The sequence below is a fragment of the Octopus bimaculoides genome, chromosome 22 (assembly GCF_001194135.2).
Source record: "Octopus bimaculoides isolate UCB-OBI-ISO-001 chromosome 22, ASM119413v2, whole genome shotgun sequence".
NCBI classification, from domain to species: domain Eukaryota; kingdom Metazoa; phylum Mollusca; class Cephalopoda; order Octopoda; family Octopodidae; genus Octopus; species Octopus bimaculoides.
In genome coordinates this window covers 26937419-26951335 of record NC_069002.1, presented here as the reverse complement: position 1 = coordinate 26951335, position 13917 = coordinate 26937419, and the positions used below count along the sequence as shown (strand labels likewise).

The window sequence follows — 13917 nt, the reverse complement described above, 5'->3', positions numbered from 1 at the left end:
TATTCTTTGTAAGCCTAGTACTTATTCTATCGGTCTGTTTTGCTGAACCGCTAAGTTACAGGGACGTAAACACACCAGCATCAGTTGTCAAGCGATGTTGGGGTGACAAACACAGACACACAAACATACATATATATATATATATATATATATATATATATGGTGGGCTTCTTTCAGTTTCCGTCTACCAAATCCACTCACAAGGCTTTGGTTGGCCTGAGGCTATAGTAGAAAACACTTGCCCAAGGTGCCACGCAGTGGGAATGAACCCGGAACCATGTGGTTGGTAAGCAAGCTACTTGTCACCCAGCAACTCCTGCGCCTATGAAAAAAAAGTCTAATGAACACAAAGGCTGTTTTACTGAATCCCCTTTATTTAATTTCACCTGTTTGGCAAAATCCCATCAAGGTTGGCCCTTACATTACTAAGATAGTGTAGGAGTGCCCCACAACATTCAAGAAAACCACAATAACCAGTAACCACTGAATAAACAGCATGTCTAGTTTTGTCGTCGTATCCATGAACTAAACATGGCTAAGAAACTAAGAGATATTTCAGTGGAGCCATGTGATCCATATTCTACTTGAATAAGTATTGAATTATTTTGGCATGAGAAGATATTGATGTTTATTATGTCGCCTCTGAATGTTCATGTGTTATCAGGCTATCTTGGATTTCTTTCAATAGCATGACTATAAATAGCCTAAGCTGGAATGTAAAAACAGAGAGAGATCTAGGAATGGCAGTCATGATGCTATTTTGATGAATTTTGTTGTTGTTGTTATTATGAAGTTGGTGAGCTGGCAGAATTGTTAGCACTGGCATTTTTTCCTGGTTTTACATTCTGGGTTCAAATTCTGCCGTGGTCGACTTTGCCTTTCATCCTTTTTTGGGTCAATAGAATAAGTACCAGTTGAGTGCTGGGATCGATGCAACTGACTCGCCCCCCGCCCAAAAATAAATTTCAGGCCTTGTGCCCATTGTAGAAATTATTGTCCATCTTTATGTTCTGAGTTCAAATTCTGCTGAGGTTGATAAAATAACCACCAGTTTCGCACTGGGGTCAGTGTAAATGGCTAGTCCCCTCCCCACTCCCAAATTTCAAGCCTTGTGCTTTTAGTAGAAACAATTGAAAGAGATCATTATTATTATTATTATTATTATTATTATTATTATGGCAGGTGGAATTGTTAACACACTGGCTGAAATGCTTAGTGGTATTTCGTCTGTCTTTACGTTCTGAGTTCAAATTCCACCGAGATTGGTTCACCCTTCATCCTTTCAAAGTTGATAAAATTAGTATCAGTCACGCACTGGGGTCAATGTAATCAACTCAATCCTTTCCCCAGAATTTGAGGCCTTGTGCTTCCAGTAGAAAGGATTATTATTATTATTAAGGCTGAGAGCTGGCAGAATCGTTAGCACCTTGGGTGAAACGCTTAGCAGCATTTCATCCATCTTTACATTCCGAGTTCAAATTCCACCAGGGTCAACTTTGCCTTTGTTCTCTCGGGGTCAATAAGATAAGTACCAGCTGAGCACGGGTTAATTTAATTGACTTACCACCTCCCCTGAAATTGCTGGCCTTGTGCCAATATTTAAAACCAATATTATTATTACCTCTGCCTTAGCAAAGGCTGAGTTACTGTTTTCAGTAGTGTTTGTTTGTTTGTTTGTCCATGGCCAAGATATCTTAAGAACATCTGGATGGATTCGGATGAAACTTTCAGGGATGTTTGGCCTCATGACTGGCACAAACTGATTAGATTTCGGGATCAATCCAGTACTTGACAAGGATTCTGGATTATTTTTCCTGTTCTTTTACTTAATTTTTGAGAGTGGTTGGGTTCATTTTTAGTATTCTTGTTTGTGAGAGCAGTCAAGTTTATTTCAGATATTCTCATTTAAAAAATCATCTCTGGCTAATCATTGAGAGGACATTGATGTTGCCTTGGTGGAGGTTTGTGCTCTTTTGCTATTATTATTATTATTATGATTATTATTATTATTATTATTATTATTATTATTATTATTATTATTATTATCATCAATCTTCAATTTTGTTTCCATTTCTTGCTGAGTGTCTTCCCAACTCTAAGGGATTATTATTATTATTATTATTATTATTATTATTATTATTATTATTATTATTATTATTATTATTATTATTATAACACAAAACCACAGAGTTATAATATCTTAAATATTGTAATGTATTAGTGACGATCAAGGAATTGGACTTAGACAGTTTATCTGATAGTCGGAGTTAATTAAGATTTTTGCTTCCCTCAACGCATACAGATGTCCGATTTAATTAACATGATGTTAACGATACGCTGACAGTAACTATAGGACTATTATATTTTTAGTAATTTCAGTTTTGGTGGGAGAAACAAAGCCTGTGTTTGTATGGTACCAAATATCGAGACGCTGTGTACGAATTTCTTCTTAGGTGCAGGCGTGTGTTTGTGGTTAAAAAGTTTGCTTCCAAGCCTAATAGTTTTCGGTTCTATTTCACTGTATGGTACCATGAGCAGGTACCATCATTGAAGAATGGAAAAGTCTTTGATGTTTTCAGCATACACTCTTCCACAGAAAGGATTGAGAAGGAAAAGAAGGAAGAGAGAAAAAGAATTGTCTAATCAATATATATGGTTATATGTATATATATTTATATATTTTGTATTATTGAAAGACATGTACTCACTATGAGGGTTGACAAAGCATTTTATTTAGTTGTGTAAATATGTCATTCTTGCTTTGCCGACCTCAACACACGGCATACTTACGTTAGATTATTTCAAGGAAGCTGAAGAGAAGTTTCTTCTAGGTTTCAGCTAAACAAAAATGTTGTTGTTCTTCTTGTTTTTCTTTATCTGTTGCTATGACTATATCATCATTAAGGTCACCGTTGACCTTTCCACTGCTAAAAGTTGCGCACATGTTTAGTAGGTTGTTACTAGTGCTATGTGCTGCTATCACTACGCTGACGTCTCTCTCTCCCATCTATTCCATCTTCATCCTGTAACTCAAGAAACATGACTCACCATTGCTGAAGCTATCCCAACAAAGCCGAAGCCGCTTCACTTGGTTTGCTAACTCTCTTGTCCCCTACCTTGTAACATTGAGGTATTCTTGGTCTCCCTGCCTCCATGGACACCATAAAGACAGTCTCATTTCCTCCATCTCTCTCAAGCCCTTTTTTTGCTCAGTTTGTTGGCTACCCCTCCCTCTACCCGTAAACACCCCCACCCCTTCCCCGCCCTGCTCTGTCTAATATCATAGAGATGGCCTCATTCCAGCCATCTTACTGAAATCCGTGATTACAACCCAGATATTGCCCTAAAAACATGCCCTTGGCCATTAGCTCTCGTCTTAATCAAGAATCTCAATCTTCCTTGCCCAACAAGCAAATACATGAAATCACAGCAACCTAAAAATGTATGCCTCGTTGCTGTTTTAAGGAGACCCCCCCCCTCCATGTAATGAAACGACTGTCGGACACCTTTAATGGAAATCATCATGATGATCATAGTTTAATGTCTGTTTTTCCATGCTGGCATGGGTTGAATGGTTTGAAAGGAACTGGTGAGCCAGAGGATTGCTCCAAGCTGTAGTCTCTGCTCTCACACTGTTTCCATGGCTGGATGCCCTTCCTAACGCCAGTCCCTTTGCAGAGGGTAGGTGCATGCTTTTTATGTGGCACCAACATTGGTGAGGTCATCATTAAAGATAATCTCCTCCCACAATGCCTTGAGCCTCTCTCTCTCTCTCTTGCCGCCTTCTTCTCTCCATGCCCCCACCCTCTTTCTGTACAAATGATAATCATAGCTGTGACACTAATTAATATGCAAGGTAGCAAGCTGGCAGAATCATTAGCATGCTGGGTAAAACACTTGGTAGCATTTCATCCGTCTTTGCGTTCTGGGTTCAAATTCCGCTGAGGTCGACTTAGCCTTTCCTCCTTTTGGGGTCAATAAAAGGAGTACCAGTTGAGCATGGGCGAGGCAGAGGTAAGGGTGGTGGAGTGGAGATGTAATTGACTTACCCACTCCCCCAAAATTGCTGGCCTTGTGCCAAAATTTGAAACCAGTATGTAATGCATGCATGGTTTCTGACCCAAGGAGACCCCACTGAAGACTAAAAGAACATAGTTGTTGCATTTGTCATTGGTGTAGGTGGACATACAAGTTACCCTGAGTTATGTTAGATCAGTGATTCTCAGCCGGGGTCCATGTGGCCTCTGAGGGTCCGGGGGGGGGTCCACGCAACAAAATTGTAAATTGGGGATCCACAATCATATTTTTAGGGTCCTGGAGTGGTTGGTGTTAGGAAGGGCATCCAGCTGTAGAAACCTTGCCTGAGCAGATTGGAGCCAGGTGCAGCGTCCTGGCTTACCAGTCCTCACTCAAACCATCCAACCCATGCCAGCATGGAAGCAGACGTTAAATGTCAATACTGATGATGATGATGATGATGTATGTTTTGGTGTGTATTGCAAGAAACAGCTGGGTTTCTTTCTCAAACATTTTACATAGTTCAACCTACACAAGTCAATGTATGGAAAACAAAACAGGAATTTCAAAGAAGTTTCTATAAAACTAGTTTTTAAACATGAAATGGCTACAGGGGTCCACCAGAATAAAATAGTAATCAAAGGGGTCCATAGATAAAAAAATGGTTGAGAACCCCTGTGTTAGATCAACATAAAGGTGCAGGCATAGCTGTGTGCTTAAGAGGTTTGCTTCTCAAGTGTGTGATCTTGGGTTAAATCCCACTGTGTGGCACGTATCTTCTACTGTAGACTCAGGCCAGTCTAAGCCTTGTGAATGGATTTGGTAGACAGAAACTGAAAGAAGCCCATCGTATATATACATGTGTGTGTGTGTGTGCATTTGTACTTGTGTTTGTCCTGCACCACTGCTTGACAACTGGTGTTGGTTGTTTACATCCCTGTAACTTAGTGGTTTGGCAAAAGAGACTGATGGAATAAGCACCAGACCTACTGTACTGTAGTTGATTTGGTCAACTAAAATCCTTCAAGGTGGTGACTCCAGCATGGCCACAGTCCAATGACTGAAATGAGTAAAAAAAAAAAAAAAAAGGAAATAAAAGATATCTGGGGTCAAAGGTTCTTAACTTTTACCTTATTGTTGATAACATCGTTAAGGGTTTGTAATTTTCTTCTCTTTAACTTTGAGTAACCTTCTTTCAAAATCAAGGTACCCTTTTTATGTAACAACTTCTCATTCCTCTGCATATTTTAGATTCAATGGTCTTCCTTCCTCTACTAATATAAATAGCATCTTGGCAGAATCATTAGCATGCCAGGCAGTACACTTCACGGTATTTCATCTATCTCTATGTCCTGAGTTCAAATTCCACCCAGGTTGACTTTGCCTTTCATCCTTTTGGAGTCACTAAAATAAGTACTACTTGAGCACTGGGGTTGATGTAATCAGTTTAGCCCCTCCCCCCGAAATTGCTGGCCTTGTGCCAGAATTTGAAACCAATATAAATAGAGTCTAGTCAACAGCTGCCACTTCTGTTATTGAGGACCACTTCTCTATTTCCTGATGAGGATCAAGCTGTTTGGTTATGTCTAAAATTTTTTATGTACATTACATATTTCACAGAATAAGTACCGAATGATAAGCCATGCAATCTCATTCAAAGATTGCACTATCTTCAACTCTTTTTTTCATGAAAATCCACTATTTCAACATTGCCAAAATCACAAGTTTTGCATTGGAGTAAAACATTTTATCACTGATCGGCTGGTTATTCCATATCAAAGTCTGTGGGCAGAACACTGATCTCATATATGGCTTCGAATACTGTTCACTACCTACCTGCTTCCTGCATCATTCACAGACATTCCTGTTTCTTCACTGGTTCCTGGAATATCTGCTTGTGATAAACACTGTTGTATTGAAAATCTTCAACTTAATGCTATATCTATTCTCTAGCATGCAATAATAAACTGTTTCTTGGCATCTTTTTGTATTGTGTTACTTTCCCTTAGCCCTTTTTTTTTTTAATCATATTTCTGTTGAGGTGCTCTGTGTTTCTTTCAATTAATTTTAAATATAACAAAGAATTTAGTAAAATAACTTAGCTATCATTAAACATGTGTTAGAAACATAAATTGTGACTAAGGTTTGATGGAAGATTTTAATTTAGAACTTTTGAAAACAAGACATTTGTACTACAGAGCCAGAGCTGGTTTCAGCCAGGTTGGTATCAAAAGGGTTAAACCCTTCATTAGTACTACGAACTTTGTTTCTTCTTGTAGAACTTTATATTGCCATATTAGAAAATGGTATTCTAACATTTTCCATTCCAGCCAGTCTGAGACCAACTTTGGTGCTATGATACAAACTTTTTACTTAAAAGTGTTATACATTAAAACCGTTCTGGAAAATTTCATGTTAGTTTATATTTCAAACACCAGTTTTAAGATTGGTTTTAAATTTTGGCACAAGGCCAGCAGTGTTTTGACGGGATGTTGGGTGTCGATTGCATCGACCTCAGTATCAGACTGGTACTTGTTTTATCGACCCTAAATGGATGAAAGACAATGTCAATCACAGTGGCAATTGAACTCAGAATGTAAAAACAAACGAAATATTGCAAAGTATCTTATCCAGCATGCTAAGGCTTCTGCCAACCCTTCACCTTGGAATTCCACTTCAACAATGACAAAGTTATTTTACTCAATTTTTGATTGCTTTCAAAATTAATTGAAACAAAAGCTGTGTATTTCAATATAAATTTGGTAACAGAATGGTTGAACATTTTTCAAAGTTTGTCAGTCCACCCGCTAAATTCATTACTTTTCTACTGGAAACGTATCTGAAGGCGCATGGTTCAGTTGTTAGGGTGTAGGACTCTGAATTGCAATGTCAGAGTTTCAGTCCCCAGACCACGTGGTGTGTTGCATTATTGAAGAAACCACATCGTTTCACACTGCTCCAATTCAGCTGAAAAGGGGCATCACCAGCAGCTGAGGGTTAACCTTGCAACAAATTGGGGTCTCATTCATGTGTGTGTGTGTGTTTGTGTGTGCATGTCTGGTAAGTTCACAGTCATCAATTCACTTCAGGGAAAGTTCATCGTCATTAATTCACTGGTTTTTTTTTTGGTTTTTTTCAATAAAATAGTTTTTAACTATTAATGGTTAGATTCTATGGATATACCATATTTTAACGTGTATAAGGAACCCTTTTTTGTCAAAAATTAGGTTTAAAAAAATATGGTAGTTTCTTATACATGGATTGTATTATAATCCCTTACAAAATCTTTTTTCTAAATTTTAAACCCCCAAAAATTAGGGGTTTCCTTATATACGAGTGTTCCTTATACACATTAAAATACAGTATTTTCTCGGTAAACTTTCCTTGTGGTGAATTTACTTCACAGTGAATTGATGATGGTGAACTTAACCTGTAATCATGGCAGATCGTTACTCTCTTGGTTGCTTATACTTCATGGAAACTGCTATAACCTTTGACCTAGTGAACCTGTAGGCTTAACAGAAGACCTAAGTTATTAGTAACAATATACTGATTTACTCTAAGCTGGACATAAGATGGAGTTAGTAAACCTGATTGGTCTGATATGTTTAACAGTAGGGACACTGAAACTCATAGGATTTGATCTGGGAATAATGGAACAAAGTTCGGTAAAGTAATTAGTTTTAGCACACTACTAACTCATCCATCTCTCTGCTTAGAAAAATCTATTGATGAACGATAAAAATTGATTGACCATATTTCTGTGGTTTTATTGTGTAAACAATATGTGGCCATTCTTGAAATATTCTATTTTCATAATCCTTATCAGATATCTCATCAATTCTTCGTATTGAACAGTCATTAGTGTAATGGATGGTTAATTCTTTATAATTCAGTTAAAAACTTTGTATGTTTTGTATTTTCTTTTTCTAACTTTCTGAGATATTATTTCAAGATATACAATATGATATATTATAATATAATATAAGTGCAGGCATGGATATGTGGTGAAGAAGCTTGCTTCCCAACTATGTGGTCTCAGGTTCAGTCCCACTGCAGGTCATCTTGGGCAAGTGCCTTCTGCTCTAGCCTTGGGCTGACCAAAGCCTTGTGAATGGATTTGGTAGGCAGAAACTGAAAGAAGGTGGCGAGCTGGCAGAATCGGTAGCACGCCGGGCAAAATGCTTAGTGGTATTTCGTCTGCCGTTACGTTCTGAGTTCAAGTTCCGCCAAGGTCAACTTTGCCTTTCATCCTTTCAGGGTTGATAAATTAAGTACCAGTTACGCACTGGGGTCGATGTAATCAACTTAATCCCTTTGTCTGTCCTTGTTTGTCCCCTTTATGTTTAGCCCCTTGTGGGCAATAAAGAAATAAGAAACTTAAAGAAGCCCACTACATATGTAATATGCTGGTGTCACATAAAAAGCCCTTGTGCCAGTGGAATGTAAAAAAAGCACTTGTGTTAGTGCCACATAAAAAAGCATCCAGTATACTCTATACAGTGGTTGGCATTTAGGAAGGGCATCCAGCTTTAGAAACCATACCAAAACAAACAATTGGAGCCTGGTCCAGCTCTCTGGCTGGCCAGCTCCTGTCAAACTGTCCAACCCATGCCAGCATGGAAAACGGATGTTAAATAATGATGGTGAGGGTACACACACATACACACACACAACACATTCTTATGTGTGTGTGTATGTTTATGTGTATCGTTGTCTTGACGTCGCATGATGTTTGTTAACGATTATCATCATCATCATCATCATACAAGTGAAGCTGTTCATTTCCATCTGTCTGTAGAAAACATGTTTGGCCATGGGGAAATATTAGCTTACACAGAAACAAGTGAGGGTTGGTGACAGGAAAGGCATCCAGCCATAGAAGATCTGCCTCAGTAAACTCAGTCTGACCCATGCAAGCATGGAAAAATGTATATCGAATGATACTGAATATATAATAATGAATGATTTAAATTTTCTCTTTCTTTCTTTCTTTCTTTCTTTCTTTCTTTCTTTCTTTCTTTCTTTCCTTCCTTCTTTCCTTCTTTCTTTCTTTTTTTCTTTCCTTCCTTCTTTCTTTCTTTCTTTCTTTCTTTCTTTCTTTCTTTCTATCAAAATTGGAGATTGAAGAATTCTACAACATTTCTCTTTCTTTCTTCCTTTCAGAATTGGAGGTAGAAGAATCCATTATAAACTGGAGTTTGGAACTCACCGAAAGATTAAGTAGCCGCTTGCATGCCTTATGGAATCGCACAGCTGGAGACTGCCTTCTGGACTCTGTCTTACAAGCGACTTGGGGAGTCTTTGATGTTGATAATTCTTTACGTAGAGCTCTGGCAGAAAGTCTTGGGGATGGAGCAATGATGTAAGTTCTTCTTTGTCTTTTTTCGAAAACTTTGCATTACATTTTCTCCATGCTTCACATATTTATATTTGCCTTTTTCATATTACACTATATATTACACCATTGGTATATTATGTAGCATGCTATACATTATTTAGCATACATCATATTACACAGGCAGCACTGATTGTCATCTGATCACCAAAGTTAAGCAACATCAAACACCGTTAATATATAAAGAGGTGACTGTTTGAGAAACCTGCGTGCTGTAAAGCATCTTATTTTGGTGGTTCCACAGCAAGGTCACAACTTTCTGCTTAGAATCAATAAAAGAACAACATGATACATAACGCTTACTTATCCTTTGTCTCTGTTCTCTCTCTAATACAAGCCTTTTACCGTTCCCCCCCCCCAGGTACTCCTACCCACCTTTATATAATGTTGGGTAGCCATGTATCTCCTCTATAACAAGACACCTGTACTTGCCCCTCTGTTATACTTTAAGTAATCAACACCTGGCATAAAACCACCACCCCTCTCTATATCAAACCGTTTCAGTTTAGGGGGTACTTTTCTTTGTCTCACTAGTTATTTGACAACCTCATTAATTACCAGTAGCAGACACACACAAAAAGGCACCCAGTTACTCTCTTTAACCCTTTTGTTACTGTATTTATTTTGAGATGCTCTGTGTTTCTTTCAATTACTTTAAATGTAACAAGGAATTTAGTAAAATAACTTAGTTATCATTAAGCTAGTGTTAGGAACATAAATTGTGACTAAGGTTTGGTGGAAGATTTTAATTCAAAACTTATGATAGCAAGACATTTGTACTACAGAACCAGAACCAGTTTCAGCTGGGTTAGTATTGAAAGGGTTAAGAATTGTTTCTCTATTATATATTTTAACCCTTTTGTCACCATATTTCTGTTGAGATGCTCTGTGTTTCTTTCAATTACTTTAAATATAACAAGGAATTTAGTAAAATAACTTAGTTATCATTAAGCTAGTGTTAGGAACATATATTGTGACTAAGGTTTGGTGGAAGATTTTAATTCAAAACTTATAGAAACAAGACATTTGTACTCGGAGCCAGAACCAGTTCCAGCTGGGTTGGTAACGAAAGGGTTAAAGTGGTTAGTGTTATGCAGGGCATGCAAGCTTGGAGCTCATTGGATCTTGTCAAACCATCCAACCCATGCCAGCCTGTAAAATGGACATCAAAAGATGGTGATGGCAGCATTTATTTTAAACCCTTCAAAATAACTGTTTCAACTCCCTGAATACAAAATCTTCCAGAATATTTATTGCCTGCTACAAATTTTGATTAGTCTATAGATTTGCTCATTGCTCATTCATTATTCTTTAACCAAGGACATAAGATATTTTTAACCATTTTAGATTGTTAAATTTATAAAACAAACCATTTTTTTTGTTGTCTACGTTTCATTGGAATTACAAAATTAATTTCCTTTATGCTCTATCTTAAGAAATGTTGCTACGTTTCAAAGGAAAAAAAAATCACCTCAAAGACATACAACATATTTTTCTAACAAAACCATGTATAACCAGCCACAAAACAAATTTGTAATTATCGTTAAGGCAGCGAGGTGGCAGAATGGTTAGCATGCCGGGCGAAATGCTTAGTGGTATTTCGTCTGCGGCTACATTCTGAGTTCACTTTCCGCCGAGGTTGACTTTGCCTTTCATCCTTTCGGGGTGGAAAAATTAAGCACCAATGAAACACTGGGGTCAATATAATCAACTAGTCCCCATCCCCAAATTTCAAGGCCTTGTACCTGGAGTAGAAAGGGTTATTGTTATTATTGTTAAGGCGGTGAGATGGCAGAATCGTTAGCGTGCTGGGCAAAATGCTTAGTAGCATTTCGTCTATGTTCTGAGTTCAAATTCTGCCAAGGTTAACGTTACCTTTCATACCCTCAGTGTCAGTAAAAGAAGTACCAGTTGAGCATTAGGGTCAATTTAATTGACTGGCCCCTCTCCCGAAATTGCTGGCCTTGTGCTAAAATTTGAAACCATTGTTATTATTATTATTATTTTTGTATGACACGTAATCAACCAACCCTTTCTTAACTGCTAATGTGTATTTTGGTCTTTTACCAAAAACATCTCCACTAACTATTGTGAATCATTCTACTTAATGCAGCTAACCCTGTTTGTAAACAAAATAACATTGCTGTCTCTTGTTTCGTCTCTAAAATATACTTTCACAGATATTTTTCATTTCATATAAAACAAAAAAAAAGGTAAGAGGAAAATCTACTTCTGCTAAATGTAGCAAATTGGCTCAAATTTCTCGTTAAAAACCAAATATAATAAATCCTATTTATGGATTAACAAACGAAGATAGGAAAAAATAGTTATATAATAGAACTAGAAATATACAAAACTGTTTGTCTGTCTGTGTGTCTGTCTGTTTATGTGTGTGTGTGTGTGTGTCATGACACATGCAGAACAGTACCACTGCGATGTTTACTAACAGTTGATAATGAGTAGAACAAACAATAACACAGCTATTAAGAATGTTGCTCTGTTTGTTGATGTTGTCTAACATACATCAAGGATTAGTAAGCTTCTCTTCTCGTCTGAAGATATTCCCCACCCAGTTCAGTGGTGGTGGTCGTGGTGGGTGGAACGGAACAGGTGTAAAACTTCAGCTTCGTCGTAGATAAACAGGCTAAAATTGAACAGAGAGCTTACCAAAACATCTTTCACTGAGGACATGCAGTTGATTGTGCCAATGTACATCAAGTGATACTCAAAGGACCATAAGCTAAACTGCAATAGCTTCCTATAACTGTCAGAAGGTTCTTGAAGCAATCATGTTTATTTCGTTCTTGTAAACAATGGCTGTTTGGAGCTAACCTCTAGATTAGACAGAAAGGAACTGTCCAGAACAGCTGTTTCCCTTCCGGTGGAATTTCGTCAGTGAAATTTTTGTTTTTGTTTTATAGTTGTTCAGTTTTAATGAACAATAAATAAACCCTCATTTCTTTTTCTTTCTTAAGGAATGAAATATAGTTTATTCCTTTGTGGTACCAACTCACTTGACACTGCTTCCTGGTATGAAATTTCTCATCATCATCATCATCACCATCATCATCATCATCATCATCATCATCACCATCATCGTCACCGTCACCATCATCATCATCATCATCATCATCATCATCATTGTTCAATGTCTGTTTTCCATGCTGGCATGGGTTGGACATTTCAATCAGAACTGACAAGCTGGAAAGCTGCGTCACATTCCAGTCTGCTTTGGCATGGGTTCTAAGGCTGGATGCCCTTCCTAACACCAACCACTTTGCAGAGTGTGCTGGGTGCTTTTAATATGGCACCAGCATAAGCACTTCCATGTGGCACTGACACTTTTACATGGTACCAGCACAGGAGTCTTGCAGGTCAATCCCCTTCGCCAAGGGATGTGGCCTTAACACTTCTGCTGTGGTGGTCAGGTCTTCTTTTTTGTAAAATATTTGTATTGCAGGCACTGGTGTGGTTGTGTGGTTCAGAGGAAAATGTGCTCTGTGGTTTCAAAGTGATTGGGTTCAATCCCACTGCATGGCACTTTTGGCAAGTGTCTTCTACCATGGCCACAGGCCAGTGAGAGTCTTGTGAATGAATTTGATGAATAGAAACTGTATGGAAGCCCATGTGTATAAGTGTGTGTTTGTGTGTGTGTGTATATATACTCACACACACACACACATGTAATGGGGGAGATAAATATTGGAGGAAAATATGTGCATATAGATAGATACATAAGTTATCTCTACAGATTTTTTACACCAGCAATTAAATAAATAGTGTATGGCTGTATAAATTTGTGTATATGGGCTGACATGGGTTGGACAGTTTGACAGGAGTTGGCAAAGCCAGAAGCTGCACCAGGTTCCATAATCTGTTTTGGCTTGGTTTCTACAGCTGGATGACCTTCCTAATACCACTTTACAGAGTGTACTTGGTGCTTTTTGTTTGACACCAGCATGGTTCATGGTTCTATGACACAGACTTCCTGTTTTAAGGTGATTTAAATTAAAGCCTTTCATCAAAGCTTCCGGTAAATCTAAGTTCCAAACGCCAGCCTAATAATAATACCAAAGTTATTTTACTAAATTCTTCATTATTTTCAAAATTAATTGCAATGGACTCAGCGTATTTCAACTGAAATGTGGCAACGAAAGGGTTAAAATTGGATGCAATTACTATTTTGAAGACCTTCTCTGTATCGACCGTTTTACAATCCCGGCGCCTCACTCTCAGTTTGTCCTTTTCTATTTTCGATGCTCTTTTCGTGTAGTTTTGCCATCCTGCCCAAAATAGTCCGCGTCTTTATGCGTTTATTTTCTAACAATTAACTCTAAACAAAGACACAAAGAGAAAGGAAAGTCTTTCTCAGAGAAATTCTGACTAAAACCAGAAGCTGTTTGGCTTCTCAACAACTTCTTATTCATTGATTTATTGATTCACTCTCTCTCTCTCTTCCTCCTCTCTCTCTTCCTCCTCTCTCTCTTCCTCCTCTCTCTCTC

General features: G+C 37.9%; 1 protein-coding gene across 2 annotated transcripts in view; it reads left to right on the top strand.

Moving 5' to 3' along the window:
• LOC106879376 (ubiquitin thioesterase zranb1-B) overlaps positions 1-13917 on the top strand; it is a 197409-nt gene that overhangs the window by 169994 nt on the left and 13498 nt on the right. For both annotated transcript variants that reach the window (XM_014928907.2, XM_014928915.2), the window contains exon 5: positions 9184-9382. In XM_014928907.2, coding sequence (XP_014784393.1) covers positions 9184-9382 — 199 coding nt within the window. The remainder of the gene's footprint in view (positions 1-9183; positions 9383-13917) is intronic.